This window comes from Equus quagga, chromosome 15, assembly GCF_021613505.1.
Source record: "Equus quagga isolate Etosha38 chromosome 15, UCLA_HA_Equagga_1.0, whole genome shotgun sequence".
Lineage (NCBI taxonomy): Eukaryota > Metazoa > Chordata > Mammalia > Perissodactyla > Equidae > Equus > Equus quagga.
Window position 1 is genome coordinate 36,716,000 of NC_060281.1, and position 26,220 is coordinate 36,742,219.

At 40.1% G+C, this 26,220-nt stretch overlaps 1 protein-coding gene and 3 non-coding genes across 4 annotated transcripts; 3 read left to right on the forward strand and 1 right to left on the reverse strand.

The window, feature by feature from the left end:
• Positions 1-4,132: 4,132 nt before the first annotated feature.
• Positions 4,133-4,205, reverse strand: TRNAM-CAU (transfer RNA methionine (anticodon CAU)). The gene has a single exon. It is a non-coding gene; the product is annotated as a tRNA-Met (tRNA).
• Positions 4,206-5,899: 1,694 nt separating this feature from the next.
• Positions 5,900-5,981, forward strand: TRNAL-AAG (transfer RNA leucine (anticodon AAG)). Its single transcript has one exon. It is a non-coding gene; the product is annotated as a tRNA-Leu (tRNA).
• Positions 5,982-9,580: 3,599 nt separating this feature from the next.
• Positions 9,581-9,654, forward strand: TRNAT-UGU (transfer RNA threonine (anticodon UGU)). Its single transcript has one exon. It is a non-coding gene; the product is annotated as a tRNA-Thr (tRNA).
• Positions 9,655-22,311: 12,657 nt separating this feature from the next.
• On the forward strand, positions 22,312-23,256 carry LOC124226755 (olfactory receptor 2B11-like). The gene has a single exon (XM_046640435.1). It carries the CDS (start codon positions 22,312-22,314, stop codon positions 23,254-23,256), a length of 945 nt encoding a protein of 314 aa, XP_046496391.1.
• Positions 23,257-26,220: the final 2,964 nt, after the last annotated feature.

Sequence of the window (26,220 nt, forward strand, 5' to 3'; positions counted from 1 at the left end):
CATTAGAGAAATACAAGCTAAAATCACAATGAGACACCAATACAGACCCACTAGAAAGGCTAATTTTTTTTAACTGGCAAAACTTTGTGTTGACAAGCATGTGGAACAACTTAAATTCTCAGACACTTTTGGTGGGAAAGCAAAATGGTAAAAGCATTTTGGGAAACACTGTGGCAGTTTTGAATAAAATAAAACATTCGCATATGTATCCCTGGGACAGGACTCAGCAGCTACACTCCTATATATTTACCCAAGAGAAATAAAAACACCTGGAACACAAAGCTATATACTCAAATGTTTTTGAAACATAAGCAGAAACTTGAAATAGCCCAAATGCCTGTCAACTGATAAGTGGACAAAGAAGTTATGATGTATCTGTTCAAAGGACTACTGTTCAATAATGAAAAGGAGTGAAATACTGATACACACAACATGGATGCATCTCAAAAGTATTATGCTAAATAAAAGAAATTATATGAAATTCTAAAAAAGATAAAACTATAGTAATAGAAAGCAAAACAGTGTCTATGTCTGGGGGTTGGAGGGATTGACTGGAAAGAGATAGAAGTGAAACTTCTGAGTTGTTGGAAATTTTCTATATCTTGTGGTGGTGGTTCTTCTAAGGGTGTATAAATTTACCAAAATTCATCAAATTAAGCATTTAAAATTAGTAAATTTTATTGTATGTAAACTATATACAAATAAAACTGAGTTTTTTAAAGTCTTTGAGCTGTGCATTAATGATTGTGCACTTTACTGTATGCATAATTTCCCTTAATAAAAAATAAGATGTCACTGAGGGACATTTATACCTTTGAACACACACATTATAAAGAACTCTAGTAGTTAAGATGGTCTAGGATATGCTGTAGTGACAAACAATGCAAAAAAAGAAAAAAGTTTACACCTTTCCATCCACCAAAGGAAACAAAACACATTGCTTCTCAGGAATGCAACTTCTCTGCCACCACATATCTCCAAAGCATGGGAAAGAGGACTGCCCTCTCTGAGGCTCTCTCAGGACCTTCAAAAGTAGGAAAGTGATCTGTTGCCTACCATACTAATAGCTGATCTATTCACAGAAGGTTGAAACAGCATTCTTCCAACTAAATGTTTTCAGTACTTGACCTTGTTTATTTCCTAGGCACTATTCTAGGCTCTAATGATATACAATTCAGTCTCTTGTCCCAAGAAATTTATTGTCTGAAACAGTGGTTCTCAATCCTACCAATCCAATGACCTATTTTTGTATTTTCTAATACTTTACTGCATCACCTACAATGCACAGATAATATAACTTACTTAAATAATTTCCCAAGAACACAATATTATGACATAAAATAAATAAAAAGAAAAGATTTCACAATAATTCCATTTTTTTCAATATGTTAATGCCTGAGCTTGAAAACACTAGAAAATACAATAGGCAGAAAGATGTTGGAATCTGACTGATTCTGTGGAGTCATGAACAATGCAAGAGGTGCAAATGAAGCAGGTCTGTCATACCAGACACTAGCGTTGGCATTAGAGACCTGGTTTTCTGAAATAGTGAACACGTTTTGGTGAGTTTCTGAACAACAACAAAAAGACAAACTTCACTCAATTTATAAGGCAGTTACATTCGTGGACAATTTGTTGTATACTAAAACCATGAAAAACATGTTTTCACACCCCAGTATCCCCAATACAAATCCCAGTAATGTCCCCCAGATCATTTTGGCAACCCAAAATGTCCTAACATACGAAATGAAAACCATTAGTCCAGGATTTGTGTGTGTGTGTGTGTGTGTGTGTGTGTGAGGAAGATTGGCCCTGAGCTAATATCTGCTGCCAATCTTCCTCTATTTCATGTGGGATGCCACCACAGTGTGGCTTGGGTGCTAGGTCTGCACCCAAGATCTGAACCTGTGAACCACTCTGCCACCTGGGCAGGCCCCTAGGATTTTTTTTTAACGTGCTCAAAACCTGTTATTCAGGTTAAAAGGAAACCAATAATGTGCTTCCTTAGGAAATGGTGCAGAAGAAGTAATAAGGCAGCAAGTAATTCCAGGCAACTTCTTACCTGGAAGGTCTTTGACTCTGTAATTAGATAAGTTCAGAGAGAGCTGGAAGGTGTTAAGAGGTTTCAGCTGGTACCGTAGGGTGTGATGCTCAGAAAGTTTCTGGACAGCCAAAGCCATGAGATATCAGAGGTCTGGCTCTCCTTTTTCTCCAGTGGAACAAGCCCCTTCTGGCTGGGCCACAGTCATTAGAGACAGTGTTAGGGCAGTTGGCTTCCAAGTAGAGGTGTCTAATTTAGCATAAAGTTCAGAAAAGAATAACTGAAAGGAAGTGGAGAGATCTCCTCAGAAGTGAGGCAGGTTTCAGTTAGATGAAGGGAAGACATTTCCCTAAAATATGGGATTTTCCCAGGCTTGCATGGTATGGAATGATTGTGGCAAGAAAGAAATAAAAGTGTAATGAGAGGCGGTGGCAGTATTACCACTCATCATATATGCCAAATGGATTCTGAGAAAAAGTCAAAACATGAGATCTCAATGATAATTTATCACTTCCATTGCAAACCACCTTTCAGGAGGTGAAGGCATTTGACATAAACTGAAGCCTTTTAAGACAAAGGGCCATCTGCAAGCCCAGTGTCTTCAGGAAAAAGCTGCTTCCTTCCCTTTCCCTATGCTTGTATAGCTGTCATTCTGTGTACATCACAGAATCTCCATGACATACACAGGAGATCCACAAGGGTCTTGAGAGTGTTATACCAGTAGACACACTACCAGCTTGGACTGAAAAGGACAGAGAGGGGACAAAACGAAAGAACGATGTTGAAATCCCAAAATTCTCTAGGCAGGAAATAGCCTGATCAAACTACTCAGTTGCAAGCATGTACTACCCTTCACAAAAATGAAAGGGTGACTCCAAGGAAGAAACACTAGTCTGAGGGCAGAGCCTCAAACTATAGAAGATTATTCCCAGGCCTTGAAAGCTAATGCTGTTTGCCTGGATGAATTTGACAAATCCAAAATCCAAAAGGGATTTGGAAAATCTATTCTGGAATTACTTGGAGGTGGTGACTCCTTTATCCCTTCGATTTTATCCCTTTTTAATTGGAATGCCTATAACTGTTATCCAATGCCTATTCCATCATTGTATTTTGGGGCACAAATAACCTGTGAATTTCACAGATTTGTAGATGGAGAGGAATTGTGCCTAGAATTGGTTGTACACAGAGCCTCACTCATACTTAATTTGGGTGATCTAGGTGGTATTTGCAATTTTTGAGCTGATGAGATTTAGATGAATTGATGCTAAAATGAGTCAAAGTTTAGGGGGAGATTGGAATGGGGTGAATGTTTTTTCATGTGGGACAGGTGTGAATCTTTAGGGACCAGTAGGCAGCCTATGGTAAGTATAATACTGTCTTCCACCCCCCTCTTGAGATACATATTTTCTAATCTCCAAAACCAGTAAATATGTTATCTTGCATGGCAGAAGGAACTTTGCAGGTGTGATTAAGTTAAGGATCTTGAGATGGGAAGATTTTCCCGGATACCCACGTGGGCTCAGCGTAATCACTAGATCCTTATAAGAGGGTGGTAGGAGAGTTGGAGTCAGAGAAGCAGATGCGACAACAGAAGCAATGGTCCGAGTGATGTGACCATGAGCAAAGGAGTGTAGGCAGCCTCTAGAAGCTGGAAATAATAGGGAATGAATTCTCACCTAGGGTATCTGGAAGGAAGGCAGCTCTGTTCAACCTTGAGTTTAGCCCCATAAGACCCATTGCAGAATTCCAACCTCCAGAACTGCAAAATAATAAACTTATACTATTTTAAGGTATTACATTTTTGGTAATTTTCTAGGGCAGCAGATAGGCAATTAATACAGACTTGTATTAGTGTGTACTATAGTCAGTGTATTGAAAAACTGTCTCGCTACCAAAGGAAGTCGGTACCAAAAGAAACTGGTAACGTTCTTGAAGGTCTACAGCCTCGTTTATAATCACATCACACCACATTGACTGGGACTTAGTCCTGGAGGCTAGATTTCATACCAGAGAACTTGATCAGTGGCATAATTTTCTCTGCTATCATACTTCTTTCTGAAACGAAAGTCCGTAGAAGTGACAAAACAGTTGTGCCTTCTCTGAGGTTCGAACTCAGGACCTTCAGATTATGAGACTGACGCGCTGCCTACTGCGCTAAGAAGGCACTGAGTGTAGAGCTTTTCGGTAGAACTACTGCCGCTAACCCTTTCAAGCCTGATTTTTACAATAGGGTACAAAATTAAAGTACATACTATGTCATATGTTACTGCTGTTCCCAGTATGTAATAAGGATTAATCAAAATCATTTCCAATTTTATCCTTGATTAAATAAACATGCAGCAAAGTGGATTTTTTTTTCCCACTATGCCTTAAACACCATTTACTGCTGGGAGAAGTCGGACTTCATTAAATTTCACACTGCTCCACTTTACAATGACAGGTGTAGAAGGTGACATACAGATAGAAGGGGCCTGAGCTGGGTACACAGCATGAAGATTTCCAGACTGGAACTACGACGGACACAGAAAGTTGCTTAGTTCTGATGAGAGTGGAGCTGCGGTCTTACCTGACTTTGAAGCTTCCTTGCCTGCGAATGTTCCCGTTACAATTGATGTCCCTGACCTTGACATCTGACGGCCCCTCTATTCTAGCTAGAAGTCCAGAATAGTGTAAATAAAAGTGAGATAAGGGGGGAGAGATGAGATGAGATGACTGAGAATGGAGAAATAATATACTGGATTTCAAGGTAAGACAATCTGGCCAAGTGGAAAATGTCCTAAATTTAAAATTGTAGGATTGGAGTGTAAATCTTCCGTGTGTCATCTATTAATTTAGGAAAAAATAATTCACCTGGTTTTCTTGCGAATATGTTACTTAATTTTAAAAGCTTTATTATCTGTAAAATGGGATAAGATCTCACAGTATTATTTAAAAGACTGAACACGACACAAAAAGTTGTTCAATGAATAAGTGATACAAATAATGATAGTAAACTTTTCTAAGTGCTTGTTATAGGAAAGATACTCTTTTAAGCAACTTACATGTATCGACTTAAAGATAAATAAATAAATCTATCATTTCTTTAGGTAAGTTTTATTGTCACCATTTTACATATGAAGAAAGTGATACCCGATAAGCTTAAGTGACTTGCCAATGGGTTTATGGCTGTTAAGTGGAGCCGCTGGGATTTGAAAAGGTGGAACTGGGGCTCGCTCAAAAGAGGCAGCATCTTATGGATCAGGCGGGACTGAGAGAGAGGATGAGCGGTCTGGAAGCCGAGACCTGGGCCAAGGGACCCGCCCAGCTCGCGTTCAAGGGGTAAGAGCGGGCAGGACGCGTCCTCTGCGAGTGCGGAGAGAATGCGATGCTCCGCGCCAAATGCAAACTGATTACCTCCCTGAACTTTGTAAATGAAGACCGTGACCATGTTCAGCAAAAAAAAAGTAGGCCTGTTTGCGAAGTTGTTTCCTTCCACGACTTTCACAACAAGAATTCACACACAGACACAGCAACCAGGAACGGAGTTCCAGGTGAGCAGGAAGGGAGCTCCTCTGTTTTCTGGTTGCGGACATTAGAAATGACTTCCCGCTGCGGATCCCCAAACGCAGCTGACAAATTGGCGACTCTTGATCTCAGCATCCTTAGAGTTCCGGTGCTGCGTCGGCGGTGGTGAATTCCGATCATCTTGTCAAGGGCTAATTACTTTCGAGTTTGATGGATGTTGAGCGTTGGCTGCCTCTCCCTTTACCCTCGGGTATCAGAAACAGAGCACAAAAAGCTCTAGAAGAAAATAACACGTGCAAGAACAGTCTTGTACCTTTTAAACTATCAGGAAGAGTTTTAGGCTATCGTACGTATGGTAGCGTGGCCGAGCGGTCTAAGGCGCTGGATTAAGGCTCCAGTCTCTTCGGGGGCGTGGGTTCGAATCCCACCGCTGCCAACCTTATTATTAAACTGGCTCGATCAATCTTCTTGAGACTGGGAGAGCATTTTCCCAAGCGGGGCGGTGCAAAAGTTGTTTGTCTCTGTAATAGTAGGCTGAGACCAATTATAATCCTTAGGAAAAAAAAAAAAGTCTGCCAATTATTTATATCTAAGAGCAGGATTTCGTGTCCACAGGGAAATTCCTTTTTAATGTTTTAAAAATGTACAGAAATAAGTAAAACTTTCACATGCTTCAAAATTACAAAAATGTAAGAGTATTCATACAGTGAAAGTCTACCCTCACCTCACTTCCTTCCACCCTGACACCCGATTCTGACTCCTTGCGAAAACATATTAGAGCCTGGAGCTACCTTCAAGGTATACATTCTGCATATACAAGCCAAAAGAAATCCAGTAGTATGCTCCTGTTTTATACTTTCTAAACCTACCCTGGCTTGCGTTCACACTTCATGTATGTTGCAGTGGTTTCCACGGAAACACAGAAAGAGCTTCTTTTCCCTTTGTCTCAATAGTATTCCATTTCATGGATATATCTTAATTTATTTCGCCAGCCACATTTAACGATATAAACATTGTCACAATAAATTATTTCCACATTTCATACATGGGTGGGATTAGAGAACTTTCTAAAAGTGCAATTGCTAAATCAAATCATATGTGTGATGGTAATTTTGGTTCCCTAAATGTTACTAATTTATCCTCCTATTCTACTGGTGAAGAGTATGTTTCCTCGATACACTGATGAGCACAGAACATTGTAATAATGATAATCAGCTATTTAGCTCCAACTAAGCCCCAGATACTGTCATTAATTTTTTACGTATATTAAGTCATATTCTCAATAATATATAAGGAAATTCATATTATTATTCCCATTTTACAGAGAAGGAAACTAAAGTTATAATCAGTTAATAGCTTGCCTGTAGGTGGAGGAAGCAGGATGTTAATGCCTATGGTAGACTGAAAAATGGCCCCCCAAAAGATAGCTTCATTCTAATTCCTGGAATAAGGTAAATATTACCTTATATGGCAAAAAAAAAAAAAAAATTGGGGAGTCTTTGCAGAAGAGATTAAGTTAAAGACCTTGAGATAGAGAATTTATGCTGGATTATCCGGGTAAACCTTGAATTTGGTCCTTATAAGGCAGAAACACAGGGAGATTACGCAGAGACAGAAGAGGAGAAGGCAATGTGAATACAGAGGCAGAGGGGAGTGAGGGGACTACAAGCCAAGGAATGCTGGCAGTCACCAGAAGCTGGAAGAAGCAAGGACAGATTCTCGCCTGCAGCCTCCGTAGGGAGTATGACCCTGTCAACACCTTGATTTCTGCCCAGTGATACTGACTTTGGACTTCTGGCCTCCAGAATTGTGAGAAAATAAATTTTGGTTCTTTTAAGTCGCTGAGCTTGTTGTAATTTGTTACAGAAGACACAGGAAACTAATACAATGTCTTTAAGTGCTCATAGGCAACACTAGCACAAAAAATTGTGGGGGGTTTTGTTTGTCAATCTGATAAGTAGAAAATATTATTTCATTGAAGTTCTGGAGTTTCATTTTGGATGTCTCTAGGAAACTCCACGAACTAGAACAGAGGGAAAGACTGGATTAGGAGAGACTGCCACACCTTTAGCTACTTGCCTTTGGCTGGAAGAACTTTCCACACCTAAGATGTTTTCTCCAAGTGGGAATTTTCCGCCAGCTTTTAAGAAAGAGCCTGTTTACTGGTTGGTTGCTGCCCGGAGGGAGGCGGGATGGTGGTGGCGGGACCCTAACTCGTGTTTCTAAAGAAATTGGAGACAATTCCTCCTCCTAGAAGACTCCCACACTACCGCCAGAGGGGCTTTTAATTAAACGTTTTTCTCATTTCCAAAAGATATAAGAAAGTTTTGCAGTCTGTTTAAACATACTTTACTTTTCCTGCTTTCTTTGCACAAAACAGGCCCTTCGCTTCTTATCCCTAGGAATATCAGATTCCCATTTGCAAGCATCCCCTCCTTGATCCTAACAATCTGCTCCGGCGTAACGAGCGCCCCCCCCCCCCCCCCCCCCCACACACACACACACATTTCTTCCTCCCACACACACACACTCCCATCTGTTGCCCCTCTGTCCACCAAGTAAGGACCCTGGAGACCTGAGTTTCGCATCCTCTTCTGTCTCTTCACGATACCCCGTGTAAAGGCAGCCAAAGAATAAAATCCGTTAAACTCTGGGGGGAGCAGAGATCAATACTTTAGGGAATTATTTAAAATCACCACTGCGGACACGGTGCCGGGACTGTGACTAGGCGAGGGGGTGAGTCTCCGGTCTCCCGAGAGCTGCGTCGGGGGTAGACAGCGGGAAGTTATTTTTAATGCCTGCAACTAGAAGTTAGAGGAGCTCACACCCCATCCTCCCACCGTCCCCTCTAGGAACTGGAGTGGAACTGGAGTGAAACTGGAATCATGGGAGTGTGTGTGAGAGACAGAGAGAGACGAAAAGTGCAGGGCAGGGAGTCCGTTTGCATTTGATGCGGGTCTACACGTCCTCCCCAGCCCTGAGAGGCTCCCACACCACCAGCGCGGTCTGGGCGGGTCCTTGGGTCTCCTCTCCCCTGTGCCAGCCTCCCTGCCCCTCATGCCCTCAGTCGTCTCAGTCCCGGCCTGTCCTAGGGCCCCCGGGGCCGGCAGACTCACCCGACCCCCACCGCCCTTCCCCGACCCTACGCGGGGCCTTCTGGGGGCGCGCAGCCGCGATCAGGTTGACCGCCCGCGGGCCCGGCTCTCTGCACATCCCCCAGGGTTGCAACCACCAGAGAGAGAAGGGCGGGTCACTGCGGGGTGCACGGACCGGGTTAGAGGGGAGAAGGCGTTACTTTCTTTGCGAGTTGATGACACACTGCCCTCGAAAACAGGCCTTGGTTGGGCAGGAGTGGGCAAAGCGGCGGTTCACTGGAACCGTAAGGCTCCTCACCTTAGGAGAACTGTACCTGGATCCTGGGAACACCTTGTAGCCTCCCGGGGCCCACTCCGCCTCTCCTTTTCCATCTGTGCTTGTCAGATCAGAGTCTTTACAGTTCCCTTGACGTTGGCGTTGTGGGATTTCAAGAAAGCGCTGTGACTGACTGTAGCTGAAGTCTGCACTCCCAGCCTCCTCTTCTCCGCTCCCGACCCCTCCCCTCCAAATCCCTGCTTGCTAAACGCAAGCGACCTGTAAGGACACTCTCTGCCCTAACCCGGCGGTCTAAGAGTCTTTCAGTGGAGTTCCTTTTTTAGAGAGTCTCAGTACATTCGAATGAAGAATCTAAGTTACAAAAGACGAGGTGCAGTTACAGCAAAGTTTCCTTTTAGAAGACTTTGCCCAATTTGGAAAAAGTGGCTAGCCTCGACTTTGGTGATTATCCTTGGACAAGTTGAAGTGTTATTGGTCCCAACGCGCAAGCTGCTCGAAAGTTTTCACGCTTGTATTAGCACTGCAGCGCATCTAAGGACGCAAAACGTCTTCTTGGAGTTTGCCGTTTTCTCATGGTAAACCGCTCTAGATTGTATAGACTACGTCAAACATATTTAATCTAATAGTCAGGACAGATTGAGTATTATGCCAAGCGTACATAAGGGCTCCATGGCTTAGTTGGTTAAAGCGCCTGTCTTGTAAACAGGAGATCCTGGGTTCGAATCCCAGTGGGGCCTTAGCTTTTCCTCCTTCTGGAAAACCAACATCTTCGTTAACCATCTCCCGCCCCTCGCACCCCTCACTCCCTGGCCGTTCTAATTCCCTGCTGTACTGTGTTCTTGTAAATTCTGATCCAATCACTTATAAGCAGTTGTGATTGCAAAATTCTCACTCTCAAAGAAAAACTGATTTCTTTTCATGTTCAAAATGATAACTGTAAGAGAGGAACCAGAGAAGAAAATGGATTCCTCATGGTCCTGAAAGCTGGGAAGCCCAGAAGTCAGTAACTTTGTGACATCTTTCCTAAAGCTCTTCCCTGTCCTCTCTTTTTTTGGGAGGAGGAGGGGGCAATAAATATGTTCCCAACTCTAGAGGCTTTTTCTGAACTCCCATATAATTTATTAGTGATTCTAGAGAATCCAGCATTATGGTAGCTGTTTTACATACGATTTTCCAAATATTACTAAATTATAAAACAGTAATTTATATTTGCTTATACGCCCTCAGTCTTCAAGGAAGGATTTTGTTCCTCCAAGGAAATCAATAAATTGGCGCCACTGGGAACTGAACCTTAGTGCTGCAGGTGAACAAACAGAATGACCCTGGACAGCAGTGACCCCCAAGCTTAGCGTGCGTTTAAGTCACCTGGGGAACTAGTGAAAACACAGTTGCTTGGGACTCATCCCCAGAGGTTTTAATTCTGGTTTGGTGAACGGCACAAAAATGTGTATTTTTAACAAACACTTCAAGTAATTTTGAAGCAAGTCAATCACATTTGCAAAACTCTGGCTTAAAATATCACATATGCAGCTGAACTGTAAGTGAGGCCCACCTGTGCCATTAGCACCTTTGTACTCATCCCTGAACATCCACTTACCCTCTTATCATCAAGTGAGCGTTATTGGAAGTCTACTATACTCCAGGTGTTTCCAGACACACTCTCATTTAGTCAAGCCAACAATCCTGTCACATGTGTGTTATAATCAGCTCTTTGAAGATGAGGAAACAGGTTCAATAACGTTCACAATAACATAGTTAGCAGGTGACAAAGTTCAATTTCAAACCAGGTCTTTCTAGGGTCAGAACCCACGCTTTTCTCGTGATATCTGTATTCTATTTGATCAGAGTCAAGACTGAAATATTTGGCCACTGAGCTAAACAAAATTAAGCAGCCTAGGCTGATGTCAAACCTTAGTCCCGTGGGTTAGGGAGCCTGCAATAACCTTCTGTTTTCTATGAAAAATACCAGCCCAGTGAAGAGTTGTTCAACTCATTTAACTCACAGAGGGGGAAAATATGAAATAAAACCTTAGAAATCTGTGTAGGAGGTTCTCCATGAAGAATGAACAGGCCATGTAAACAAACCGAATTAAGCTTCTCCATCTCCCAGGTTCTATTTACCTGCTTTTGCCTTGCACATGTTTTCTTCATCCCTTGATTCTTTCGATTTAAACATAGTGTATTCGTCACCTAGGGCTGCCATAACAAAATACCACAGACTGGGTGGCTCAAACAGCAGAAGTTTATTTTCTCATAAGGAGGCTGTAAGTCAGAGATCAAGGTGCCACCAGAATTGGTTTCTGGTGAGACCTCTCTTCTTGCATTGTGGACAGCTATCTTCTCCCTGTGTCCTCACATGGCCTTTCCTCTGTGCATGGAGGAGGGAGAGAGAGAGCACTAGCTCTGATATCTCTTCCTCTTCTTATAAGGACACCAGTCTTCTTGGATTAGGGCCCCATCCTTACGACCTCATTTAACCTTAATCACCTCCTTAAAGGCCCTGTCTCAAAACACAGTTACATTGGCAGTTAGAGCTTCAACATTTGAATTTTGGGGGAGACAATTTGGTCCTTAACAAGCAGGAGAGGGAGGATTGTATGGCTTAGCTCTGAGTAACAACTTAGTCATGAGGGCATCTAATAACTTCTGGAGTGCAGCCTGAAAAAGGAGCTTTTGGGATGTAAAGAAAGTAATGAGATAAAATTAATATCAGACAGTTAAGCAAGGATTTGGCCTTTAAAGCACCACTTTTTAAATTGCTTCTTTTGTTCTACTTTGTTCTGAGGAGTGACCTGCTCTGTGATAGTCTTCATGTGAGGGAGATGAGTGAACATTGTACTAGCATTTGTAAGAAATAAAAGGAAGATCTTAACTTGGTTAGCACGTGCTCATGCCAGTTGAAAAAGAGGACCTAAACCTTGTCCCCAGGGAGCTTTCAATATGGTTGAAAAGACCAAATAAGCATGTACCCCAAACACTACAGACATGAGAAGACCAATGTTTATTCGTGACATTTGCAAAGCATCCACTTGGTGTTTAAATTCTGGAAATGTGTGAACCTTGGACAGATTACTTACCTTTTTTAAGCCTCAAGTTCCTCAACTACAAAATGAGGACGATAATAGTTTCCATCTCAAGGAGTTGTTAGGATCCTTAAATGAGACAATTCATGTAATGTGTCTAGGATGTATTAAGCTATTAGTATCATCATTATCATTATTAACACATTTGTTTGCTTTCTGAAAATTGCCAGGGTAAATCCTGCTCTCCCTTGCTATTAAGCTGGGATTAATCAATGGAAGAACTGATGCAATCTATAATCATAACCAAAACTGTAAATAAAAGACAAATATGGTTTCTCCAGGGAGATTGACTCCTCAATGACAGCCCCTACGGGATCACTGACACACTGGGTGAGAGCTGGTTTTATCTGCCTTTGATCAGACTTGGAATCAGGAGAGGCTATCCTCTGCCTCCAGAATTACATTCACTTTACCTGCTATATCAAGACCCGTGGCATCTTTTATTGAAGCCCTGACCTCACTGTACCTGTTACCCTCTCTCAGGACTTTTGGAATCCAGCCTTTTTGTAACCTTTCTCCTGACTAAGCTTCTATAGCTAAGGACACTTGCCTAATACAAGTTCAAATGAGAAGAGGTATGTTCTTGGATGTCTCTTTTTATTCACACCAGCCTAGATGGCATTGGGTTTTGTTCAGTTTTATGGAGTTTGAGACAGAAAACAAAGGTTCTGAGTGTTGGACAAGATCAGGCAGGGTAAGATGGCCCCATGAACTAGATGAATTCTCATTATGCCAGACCAATGGCTGTCACTTGTTCACCTCAATCTTAGAATTATGTTCAAAAGATCCAGTTACTTAGGAGACATGGTGGGAGGAGAGAGCAGGTCAAGTCATTAAAAATCAATTAATTTAAAAACCAATGCCCTGAAGATAAATTTGAAGATCAAACAATATCACCAATGACCAATAAGCCAAACAGTGAGGATTTTGGGGGGCAGTGGGATCTTGCTTTACTTTTTCCCCCTCTGCCATTTTATATGCAAATGCGTTAACTTTCCAGGAAATGTAATCTATTGTCTTCTCTGTCTTTGGAAACATATTCCCTTGTCATTGCCTCTGCCTCTGTATCTGTCCTGGTCCCTGCCCTTGGTAGTTAAACAGCTGCAACAAACCATCCTAGTCATGGATTCAAGAAGTTGTATGATATTTTATGAATGGGTAGTTGGTCAAATTGACCTAGGGGTGCCTGGGAGAAGCAGGAATCCATCCTCTGGTGAATGGACCCTCCGGGCCAAGTGTTACAGGTCAAGCTTTAAATTTACCTTTGTAAAAGGAGTTATTTTATTGGTCAAATCATATATTACTATCAATCCTCACATATATGCCCCTTTCTGTTAATTGAATTTCTATTCTCTTAGCACATCAGATTAAAACTTTAAGGTTTCTTCCAACTCCTTCCTCTTTCGTACATCCATACCTTGCTCTTGAGTTCCATTGCTACTATCCTAGCTAATGTTCTCAGGCTCGCTCCCTTAGACTCTTGCAGTAGCCTTCCAGTTGACCTCCCAACTTCCAGTCTCTTCATCTTTAATCCCTCATTATGTGGCCATAATAAATTCTGAAGTGCCGTTCCAATCATTTCACACCCCTTCTGAAAAAAATCTTCATTTGATCGGACTCCTTAACATAGTATTCAAGATTTTCCATATCCAGTACCCAGTTATTTTTATAACCTGGTCTTGCACTGCACCACTTTATGCATACCATGCTGCAATAATCGATAATGTATGCTCTCTATCCTTTCAAATAGTGTATATCCCTCTAATGCCCTTTGCCACCATTTATAAATATTAAGATCTCTTCCATTACTTATATTTAATTTTCATTTCTATTAAAGACATATATGTTCAAAGTTAAAATAAAATTATACTATGAGCTTGCAATGAAAAACGGCAGTTCCCTTCCTCCTCGTTCCTCCCTCTCAATTCCTGTTCTCCTAAGGTAACAAATTTTAATAATTTCAATGTTTTCTTCTATTTACCCGTATTTCTTAACAAGAAAGTTTTATTCTGTTTGGTTTTCTAGTTTTAAATCTTATTTATTTGTTACTTACTATAAAAAGTGAGGACTTTTAACCCTTACACAACAAGGAGAGAGTGAGAGCAAGAGTAAGTGACAGAGAGAGAGAGAGAGATCTATGCCTCATTCTCCAAATACTCTTCTATCACACTTTTTAGTTAGATCAGCATTGAGGGTTTACACTTTCATGATCATGTAAACATTAGTCACAGTGGAACCATGTAATGAATTATGGTTATCTAAAAATCTCCTCTCAGTTCTGTCTATAGCAGGTGTGATAGATGGTACCAATTTCTTTTTTCATTTTTCGCGATATGACTGCTGGTGCCTGTTCAATCCTTGTTGTTCTCTAGCAGGCTCCTAAGACTTCCCTTTACTATTGCTATGGAAGTTCCCTTCATCCTCTTGTGTGAGTTTCCTATTTCCTTTCTCTTTTTTTGTTTACTCCCATATTTTGGTGGCACATACCTCCAGTAACTTCCTGAGAAATGGTGCCTAGGAAATAAAATCTTGGGGATTGTACATGCCTTAAAATGACTTAGTCTAACCTTACAGTTGATTGGTTGTAGATAGAATTCTAGTTGAGAAATCATTTCCTTCAGAATTTGAAATCATTCCCCATTTCCTTCTCATTTCCACCATTGCTGTTAGGAAGTTCAGTACGATTTTGATTAATTCTACTTTATACACACTTTTTTTCCCCTACTGGAAGTGTTTGAGATCTCATCCTGATTAACTGACATTCATGAATAATGCAACTAGATATAGGTCTTTTTCCTTTCAATGTGCTGGATATCTGGCCACTCATGTCACACATACATAAATTCCTTTGCTAATTTCCTCCCCTATATTTTCTTTATTCTTTCTTGCTAGGATTCTACTAATCAGATTTGAACTTTGTTGAGGGAGGAGGAGCACTTATTTCCTAATCCCCATTTTTATAGAGTGGAAGAATTTCTATTACTTTCACTAGTCAGGAAAGGTACCAGAAGAATGATTCCAGTTTATCTCAACTCTCTCAGTCACAGTTTTGAGAAAGAAAAAGGAATTTGTCAGGTGGGTAAGTTTGACAAATGGAACAGAGCATGCTTGGCTCAACAAGTTTCCCTCTCTCTGGTTGAATCTAATATGTCTTCAGGATTCATCTTGCTCTGGTACCCCAAACTACAGGCAAAGATTCATTGTGTGATAGAGTGTGTGTGTGTGTGTATGTGTTGGGGGGGGGGGGGTTTGTCCAATTGTGCCAGTGACTGATGGATAAGTCCTCTCAGGGATGGAGAAGAAGAAAGATGGGGGCCAGCCTTGTGGCTTAGTGGTTAAGTTTGGTGCACTCCAGTTTGGCAGCCCAGGTTCAGTTCCTGGACATGAATCTACACCACTCGTCTGCAACCATGCTGCGACTGTGACCCACATACAAAATAGAAGAAGACTGGCATGGATGTTAGCTCAGGGCCAAATAAAAAAAAGAAATTATTTAATTGTATGACTAAAACCATGATCTCCAAACAGCTCTAGCAACAATAATGCAAATATTTTTATCTCCATCTCTCCAGTATCTATGTCCACTTTTTTATTTTGTTCTAAATTCAGGGAGAGAAGACAGAAATGTTATTGATTAACTCCTCTAAAATCTGACAGGTCTCCTAGTCTTGTCCTTTAGTTTTTTACTTATTTTATTACATTCTTATCCCTATCTTTTTGTTCTCTTTCTAAGAATTTTCCACAACCTTTCAGTCCTTTTATTTAATCTTTCCTTTATATCATATTCTCAATTTTCAATTACTATTTCATGTTCTAAAAATATGCCCCCAAGTTTTCAGTGATCCTGTTCATCTCTCAAGGTTACAATATCTTATTTGTGTTACCTGACATCTTCTCCTTCCTGTATTGTCTCTGTTACATTTGAGTTCTTTTTTAAAAAATCATATAGTTATTTTGTCTATTATAGTTAGAAGTTTTCCTCAGGTGTTTGGTTATCCTTGTCCATTCATATTTAAAAATGAGACACCACAATGCCAGTTGGCAGCTTTGTGTGACTATATGGAGTTTGGTGATGGGAGGGTTTCATTATAAGAGTGATCAAGTATGGATGCAGCTTTTCATTTTGAAATGAAGATTTCAAAATGTAGGTCTTTTCTAGGACTGTTTCTCAAATGACACACCCTACAAATTCCTGTTTGGGCTGTACAGGCATGGCTTCCAGTGTTGTGATCATTGAGAGAGGTTGAGAGTCTCACAAATCAGTAAACAGACTGCCATTTAATTGCTCATTTTCATTCTGTTCCCTCACTCCTGTTCTAGTTTTGCCTGCTATACCAAAGTTTAGGGGACCTTTAGTTCACCCTTACAGAGGAGTAAACTTACTGCCTTCTGGAAGAATGGGAGAGGAATAGTCACCTGGTAGCACTAAAGAAGCTGGGGATCTGAGAGTCTAACTGTTAATATAGTTTCTCAGACAATCCTCCTGTTTTCAATTCCATGTCATACCCATCACCTTCAGGGTATCTGGTTCCTCCAATTCCTATACCTTTCTGGGTTTCTCCTGTATGAATCTATTTGCTTGTTGACTCCCTCCATTACTGTCTAAAGTTTCTGCTTTCTCAGGTCTTCTAAGAAAATTACCACCCAACTATCTCCTTTTTAGCTTATAAACAATGTTGAAATTGTTTTTCTGCCATCACCTCCTTTCTCATCCTCATTTCCTTTGTGAGCTCATATCATTTTTTATTCCGTTACTGCCATGTTGGTAGGTAGAGACAAATGCATGTGTTACATATGCATGTTTAACCTGAAAACAATATTTAATATTCAAGATCTAGTTCAATAGCATTCACCTTCATGATACCACCATCTCCTTGATTCTCATCTACAAATAATTTCTTCCACCTCAAAATTCTCTTTGTCCTTTACCTGTACATTTAGGATGCTACTTAGTACATTTTTAGTTATTCTTAGTTATTTATGCACATGTAGAGAGGTACTAGGGTATAGTCTTCTTGGAATGGAGGATAGGTCTGGTTGGCTTTCCTGCCCTACAGTGTCTAACACAGTGCCCTGTGCTTGGTAGGCATCAAAGTAATGTTAATTTAATGAGTGAATAGATAAATGACTCAGTAAACAAATCAACCAATATATTTTTTCTTTTTTGTTAAAGATTGGCACCTGAGCTAACATCTGTTGCCAATCTTTTTTTTTTCTTCTTCTTCTTCTCCCCAAAGCCCCCCCAGTACATAGTTGTAGATTCTAGTTGTAGGTCTTTCCACTTGTGCTGTGTGGAATGCCGCCTCAGCATGGCTTGACGAATGGTGCTATGTCTGTGCCCAGGATCTGAACAAGTGAAACCCTGGGCCACTGAAGCAGAGCACTGGAACTTAAGCACTCGGCCATGGGGCCAGCCCCTGAATCAACCAATATATTCTCTGAATTTAAATACTAAGACTACATTCTATCTTTACGAATTGTAGTTATATTAATTTTCTTTTGCACACATTTCATCTTATGAAATATTTGCCTCCATGATTATTTTATCAGGTTTTTAAAGGAAGAAGCCATGTATTTTATTTCTTTTATATCATTTCTTGCTGTTATTATCTTGTTCTTCAGATACAAAGTACTCAAAAATTAATTTTTTCCAGGTGGAGGTAGAGATGTAAGGCAAATTTGGGTTTCCCACTTACAGGGTGATCTTGGGGGACATCAATGCCATCTGGAAATTGGATTTTCAGACATTAAGCTACACTATGCAAGTAGTATGCAAGTACTATTACACGAGTAGATGAAACTTTATGGTTGAGAAGGAACATGAAATGACCTATGAACTTCTATCCATTCTTCCCATTTTCATTTTCTTCTCTAAACAGACCTTGGAAAGTTTTGTTGTTTGTATAGGCAGTCCACAATTATTGAGCTCTTATGCAATATATTTTTGCTTCTACTCAATCACATCCAGAACTCCTTTACTTCAGGATTTGTGCTGTACCCTCTGACTGAAATGCTCTGTCCCCAAATTCCTCATGGTTCATTCCCTCCTTTTATTCAGGTCTCTACTCAAAATGTCACTTTATCAGTAAGGACTTCTTTAATCTCCCTAAATAAAATAGCAAATCCCTTCAGCATGCCTTCTCTCTCCTTATGCTGCATTATTTTTCGCTAGTACTTATCACCACATGGTGTATTATATAGTTATTTGCTTATATGTCTAGTTTCTTCTCCCCCAACTATGACGTAAGATCTGTGAGGACAATGTCTATTTTATTCAAGTGTATCTCCAGCATCTAGAGTGGTGACTAATACAGAGTAGGTACTCGAATAATTCTTATTGACTAAATTTTCTAAAGAATGAATATTTCGTTTTTTAAAAAAATGTGTGTGTGTGTGTGTGTGTGTGTGTGTGTGTGAGGAAGATTGGTCCTGAGCTAACATCCTCGCCAATCTCACTCTATTTTGTACTTGGGATGCTGCCACAACATGGCTTGATGAGTAGTGTGTAGGTCCACACCCAGGATCCCAAGAGGTGAACCCTGGGCCACCGAAGCACAGCATGCAAACTTAACCACTACACCACTGGGCTGGCCCCTGAATCTTAAAGTACGATCCAAAAGCCACTTGCATCATCTGAAGTACTGGCTGAAAATGCCAATTCCTGGGTCCCACCAAGGGCTTACAGAATCAAAATCTATGAAAATGAGAGACATGAATATGCATTTTGAGCTTTTTAATTGAACAATTACATCCCAAAGGTGAAATGGCTAAAATAAGTGCATAAAGCCAAAATCCAATAGGAGCAAAGTAATATAATAAAGACCAGATGCATGGGTTCATAGGCGATCAAAAAAAGAAAAGAAAAGAATGAGCAGATTTGAGTAGAATTAATCAGGAGAGTTTCTTGGATTTGGTACAGTTGTCCAAAGTGGCATAAATAATATATGAGATAAGTATTGGCTCATAGCTAGATGGAAGGCAGACCAGCTGGTTAAGTGGTACAGAATTTCTATAGAAAAGCCTGCTCCAGCTTCAAGTACAAGCTAAGAAACTTACATCTAGAACAAGTAGAAACTTCTCTCAGTGTATTCATTTTGAGAATTCCTCATCCTAAGCATATTTGTAGGTCAAGTTCATCCATTTAATTATGAGTTAGGTCTGTCTCTTGTTTAACATGACATAAACGTCTGTCACTATTATCTATGTTTCATATAAAACATTCCCCTTCATATACTATAAAGATAGAATTGATAACGAAGTTATGGTTTCTTATACTTTGAGTTGCTTTTTAAGGAGAGAGGATACTGATTCTCATCATCACATGATATTATCCATTTAAAACAGTTGTCTTAGAATAGGAGTATAGTCTGTAGATATGGTCCTTTCTCTCTGAAACCAACTGAGCCACATACGGTGATGATCTTGTCCTCATCCACCAGCCTGTTCTCATCAACTGAGTTAACTCAAATATTACATAACCTACACATCTTCAAGGTCCTCTTACTATATTCTAAGGGAATTCTGACAAATCAACATCATTTATGTGGGTCACTTTAACAGTGAGTTTTAATCAACCAAGAGAGAAAACAATTAAAACCATACCCATGGCTCTGGCTACTAAACTGAAACAAGTCTCTCTGGTAAAGGTAACCATTATGATAAATTCATATCTAATTCTTTTGGTCAAACACCCTCAGAATTCATTATCACATACAGTCTCCAAATTTCTGCACCAAATTCTCAAGGACCTGTAATGTTTCTTATGCATTATCCTTTTCCTCAGGTTTATCTTTTAATTGCCCCTGACAGAGCCTGCTAGAATCTAACTCTGTTTACCTGATGGATGTGGAAAGAGCCACGAGGAGGATTAGTTTCCTTTTACCCTGCATCCCTCCAGTAAGGAGATATCACAATTTTTTTAAGACTTTATTTTAGAGGTTTTACATCACAGCAAAACTGAGGAAAATAGAGATTTCCCATATACCCCCTGCCCCAACACGGGCATAGCCTCCCCCATTATCAACATCCCCCACCACTGTGGTACATTCGTTACAACTGATAAACCTACACTGACACATCATAATCACCCAAATTCCATAGTTTACATTACTGTTAACTCTTGATGTTTTACATTCTATGGTTAAAAAAAAATGCGTAATAACATGTATACACCATTGTAATATCATACAGAGTAGTTTCACTGCCCTAAAAATCCACTGTGTTCCTTCTATTCATCCCTCCCTCTCCCTTAACCACTGATCTTTTTACCATCTTCATAGTTTCACATTTTTCAGAATGTCATATAGTTGGAATCATACAATACGTAGACTTTTCAGATTGCCTTCTTTCAGTTAGTAATATGCACTTAAGGTTCTTCCATGTCTTCTCATGGCTTGATAGCTCATCCCTTTTTAGTACTGAACAATATTCCGTTGTCTGGACGTACCACAGTTTGTTTATCCCTCCACCTAGTGAAGGATATCTTGGTTGCTTCCAAGTTTTGGAAATTATGAATAGAGCTGCTATAAACATCTGTGTGCAGTTGTTTGTGTGGATATAGGTTTTCAGCTCATCTGGGTAAATACCAGGAAGTTGATTGCTGGATGGTATAGTAAGAGTATGTGTAGCTTTTTAAGAAACTGCCAAACTGACTTTCGAAGTGTCCATAACATTTGGTCTTTCCGCCAGCAATGAATGAGAGTTCCTGTTGCTCCTCATTCTTGTCAGCATTTGTTGTCATTGTTCTGGATTTTGGTCATTCTAATAGGTGTGTAGTGGTATCTCATTGTTGTTCAAATTTGCATTTCCCTGATGATGTATGTCTTACTTCATTTGGGCTGCTATGACAAAGTGCCAGAGACTGGGTGGCTTAAAATAACATTTATCTCACAGTTCCGGAGGCTGGGAAGTCCAATATCAAGGCACTGACAGATTTAGTGTCTGGTAAGGACTCGTTTTTTGGTTAATAGATAGCACCTTCTAGCTGTAACCTCACCTAGTGGAAAGGACAAGGAATCTCTGTGGGATCCCTTTTATAAGAGCACAAATCCCATACAAGAAGGCTCTACCTTCATGACCTAAGCACTTCTCAATGTCCCCACCTCCTAATACTATTGCATTGGGAATTAGGTTTCAACATATGAATTTGGGAGTGGGAACTATAGTCTATAGCAACTCATGATGTGGAGCATCTTTTCATATGCTTATTTGCCATCTGTATATCTTCTTTGATGAGGTGTCTGTTAAGGTCTTTGGCCTGTTTTTTAAATGTTTGCTTATTTTCTTATTGTTGAGTTTTAAGTGTTCTTTGTACATTTTGAATAACAGTCTTTTATCAGATATGTCTTTTGTAAATATTTCCTCCCTGTCTGTGGCTTATCTTTTTCATTCTCTTGATAAGTATAGCATTTTCAATCAAGATAGCTTCATTAGACAAAAGAGGACATCTGCCTTGGCTAGAATGGGAGTGTGGGTGGTGGGGTACCATGGACACTCTGACGCCCCATATATCCTCATTCCAATTCTTGGAGTCCTACTCTTTCCTCATCAGTATCTCAACTTATAAAAGACATGCAGAAAATTTCAACCCACTTTCTGGTTCTATTTTCTGTATTCGTCAGGGTCCTTAGCTGTAAACAAAGAAAACAATTCTGATAACTTAAGCAGAAAGAAAATATTGGAAGAGTGGTAGTTCACAGAATCAGTGGGAATGGTAAAGAACCAACTTGGCAAACAAGCAGAAATGAAGGGAAGCAGGACACACCCACGATCCCACTCTAGAAAGACTATGTAGGACACATTCTTTGGTGTTGTCACATGGGATATTAGTCAAGAAGAGAGCTGCTCTGAATTTCTAACAATCCCTCCCCCCGCCCTCATTCTTTTGCATCATTTTACCAAAATTCAAATCCTGGGTAGAAGCATCTGATTGACCAAACCTAGGTCACATGCTCCCTTAGCTGCAAGGTAGCTGGGAGAAGAATACAGTGCACATCTCCCAATGGTTTCTTTACTCATACAGAAGAGCCACAACAACTCATGTCTACTAACCCATCGCACAGGCCTTCTACAAAAAAAGAAATATTTGAAACCACTTTCTCTACTGAAGGAACTTTTTCAATTTTACTTATAATGATAATTATAATTATTATATCCATTAGTGTTGTTATGATTTCTATTGAGGATGTGCCCCCTCTCTCCTTCATAAAAGTATATTCTTTCCATAATACCTTCAAAACTTCTACCAACTCAGGGTTTTTTTAACCACCCTTATCTTCCTTGATTTTAGCAGGTGTCTCCCATCAAAATTCAATGAAGCACGTGAATGAAAGTTTTCCAGAGAATTTTATTCTCATGGGCTTTACCAAATATCCATGGTTGGATCTTCCTCTCTTCTTTGGCCTCCTGATGTCCTACATGTTCACATTATTGGGAAATATTGCTATTATTCTTGCCTCTCAACTAGATTCCCAACTCCAAAGTCCCATGTATTTCTTCCTCACCAGCCTCTCCTTTTTGGACCTCTGCTTCACCACCACAACTGTACCCCAAATGCTGTTCAACCTAGGGGGACCCAACAAGAGCATCACTTATGTAGGTTGTATGGCCCAGGCCTATGTATTTCACTGGCTAGGCTGTACTGAATGTGTTTTGCTTGGCATCATGGCCTTAGACCGCTATGTGGCTGTATGTAAGCCTCTCAGGTACTCAGTAATCATGGACCACAAGCTCTGCCTGCAGCTCTCCAGCACAGCTTGGCTCATTGGTCTGGGAAACTCACTGCTTCAGTCTACACTCACAGTCCAGCTGCCCCTGTGTGGGAACCAGGAACTAGACCACTTCTTTTGTGAGCTGCCCAGTCTTATTAAGATGGCTTGTGTGGACACCACGGTCAACGAGCTTACTTTAGCAGTGGTGGCCACCTTCCTGATAATGGGTCCCCTTTCTATGATTCTTGCCTCTTACAGTTATATTGCCAAAGCTGTATTTCAAATCCCGTCTGCTGATGGGAAACTTAAGGCCTTCAACACTTGTTCATCACACTTACTGGTAGTGTCTTTATTTTATGGTCCTGGAGTCTACATCTATATGCAGCCATCAGGGGATGGCCGTCAAGACGTCACCAAAGTTCTGACGCTGTTTTATTGTGTTATTACTCCTATGGCCAACCCATTCATCTACACTCTGAGGAACAAGGATGTTAAAGGAGCTTTGATGAGACTTCTGAGGAGGGCCATTTCATCCAAGAGAATATGAAAAAATGATGCTTTATTCTGAATGAGAAATCCCAAAAATAACCTGAAATATATCCTCCTTTAAATATATGTTCCATCAAAATCATGCTCAAAAGTCAATTCAAGAAAACCATATGTGCTGTGTTTACCAACACCACTTCTGATACCATTTGTGTTGGGGTTTTTTTTTTCCCACATTATCCAATTCTCTGACACCAATTGGGTGTCTTAGAATTCAATTCAATTCTGAAACTAACTACCAAGAATTAGGATAGAACCCACAGGTTAAGGGTCAATCCCACAAAACTGCCTCCACTTCAGATGCCAATCACAAGTCTACGCCACTTGTACTTCTGACCAACCAGCTATAAAGTGGAGCTACAACTCTCCCACTTCAGGTTTGATAATTTTCTAGAACAGTTTACAAATCTCAAGGAAACACTTTACTTACCAGTTTATTACAAAAAAATTACAACCCAGGAACGGCCAAATGCAAGAGATGCATAGGGCAAGGTATGGCAGAGAGGTGCAGTGGATGGAGCAGAGGGATGTGCCACCCTCTCAGCACCTCAATGTGTTCATCAACCGGGAAGCTCTCCACCACACCCCACTGTTGAGGGGTTTTTATGGAGATTGCATTATATAAGCATAATTGATTAAATCATTGGCCATCAACTCGATCTCCAGCCTCCTCCCCTCCCTAGAGTCAGAGGATGGGGCTGAAAGTTCCAACCATCTAATCACATGGTTAGTTTCTCTGGCAACCAGCCCCCATCCTGAAGCTATCTAAGGGCCTACCAAGAGTCACCTTATTAAGATAAACTCAGGTATGGTTGAAAGGGGCTTATTATGAATAACAAAAGATGCTCCTATCAGCCCTATCATTCAGGAAATTCCAAGAATTTTGGAAGCTCTGTGTCAGCAATAGGGGGCAAAGACCAAATACGTATTTCTTACTATAACACTTTGCTTATGAAAATAAGCATATTCATTTTAAAAAACACCTAAAAGTTAGTTAAAAAATGTCTTGAAACTTTTAGTATAGTATCAGTGAAAAATGCTAAACTCGTGTAAATTCTGAAACAAACAAATCTGAAACAAATTACCTTGAAAAGTGTCTCATTATGTTAGAACTTTAAAAACCTTAAAATACAGTTATCAAAACTGTATGAAATTTTCTTTAAAATGTAAAATTATTTTTATGAGTTCTTGCAATTAATTATTTTAAGAACTTGTCAAATCAGAGGTATTTCAACAATAGGAAAAAGAAGCACTATTATTAAACAATATGGATGTTGTAGGATGTTAGTATGGTGAATAATTAATTTGGGTCTATACTTCATACCAGAAATTGTTATAGGTCAAACCAGACTTGGCCTAAGAGAAGCCATCTTATAACTCTCTATAACTTTTGTTTCTCTTCCCTTGTAGGAGATGCTTGAGGCTCACATTGTTTAGATGATTAACAACCACCCTCCAGGAAATAACATGCTCTATAGGTTTTATGACCCCTGCTTACATATATACCTCCCAACTGTGATTAGGAGATAGCTTTGTTCTTTTGAGTTCTTTAGGAATGTGACCACCTATGGATGAAAACTTTATATTGGTATCCATCATTGATAACAGATGAAACGCCTGGTGTGGTGACTCCCAGAAAACTACAATGACGGATGGTCAACATTCCTGACTCCCTCCTCTATAACCCTCTGCTCCTATATAACTGCTTCAAGATTCCATACCCTTTTAAGATGGTTCTTTAGGATGCTAGTCTACCATCCTCCAAACAGTCAGCTCATAGTTTAACATAGTCCTTTCTCTACCACTGTCTTGCCTCTCAACTAATTGGCTTCATCTTGCAGTGAGTAGATTGAGCCCTTTGTGTGGTAACAAAATTACAACAAATTTAACTTAAATCAGAAAGTTAAAAATTTATGAGCCAGCCCTGATGACTTAGTGGTTAAAGTTTGATGCACTCCACTTCAGCCCCACGGTTTGGGTTCCTGGGAGCAAAACCACATCACTCATCTGTCAGGAGCCATGCTGTGCCAGTGGCTCACACAGAAGAACTAGAAAGACTTACATCTAGAATATACAACTATGTACTGGGGCTTTGGGGAGGGACAAAAAAAAAGAGAGAGAGAGAGAGGAAGATTGGTAACAGATGTTAGCTCAGGAAAAATGTTTCCCAGCAAAAAATAATAATAATAATAACATTAAACAATGTTCCCTTTTTAAAAAAGTTAGAAATTTAAGAACCCTTTTATTAAAAAATGAAATATTTGTCTGTCACAGTTGTGGAAGAGTAATACATTTCTGGCAATTGAATAAATGGAAAATAAGACCAAAACAAGATGAATAGGAAGGATAAAGATGTGTACAACAAAATAAACATCAAAAGTAAAGTTGTTTTTAAAATATAGCCAATATTATGTTTTTTGTATACAAAATATACAAAGACTTAACAGATATATATGTACAATAGCCTGCAATCACTAAATAAGCAACAGCTAATAACTAAATATACAAATACTCTGTGTATGGGGAAACAGACAATATATCATTACGTGACAAAATTCAGTCTTAAAAACAAGTTTTAAAAAATGCAGACAAGAGGGCTGGCCCTGTGGCCGAGTGGTTAAGTTCGTGCACTCCGCCACAGGCGGCCCAGTGTTTCGTTGGTTCGAATCCTGGGCGCAGACATGGCACTGCTTGTCAGACCACGCTGAGGCAGCGTCCCACATGCCACAACTAGAAGGACCCACAACGAAGAATATACAACTATGTACCGGGGGGCTTTGGGGAGAAAAAGGGAAAAATAAAATCTTTAAAAAAAAAAATGCAGACAAGATTTCAAACTGACATTGGTTTCCATTGGCCCCTTCTGCTAATCCAAGCTGGGAAATGTGATAGACATACGAGGAAGTTAATGGATCTCAGAAACTATTATTTTAAAAATGTGAGAAATCTTTTGGAATACGGAAAT

Excerpts from the sequence above, each read along its gene's own strand:
- LOC124226755 (XM_046640435.1), top strand. The coding sequence starts at position 22,312 with ATGAAGCACGTGAATGAAAGTTTTCCAGAGAATTTTATTCTCATGGGC.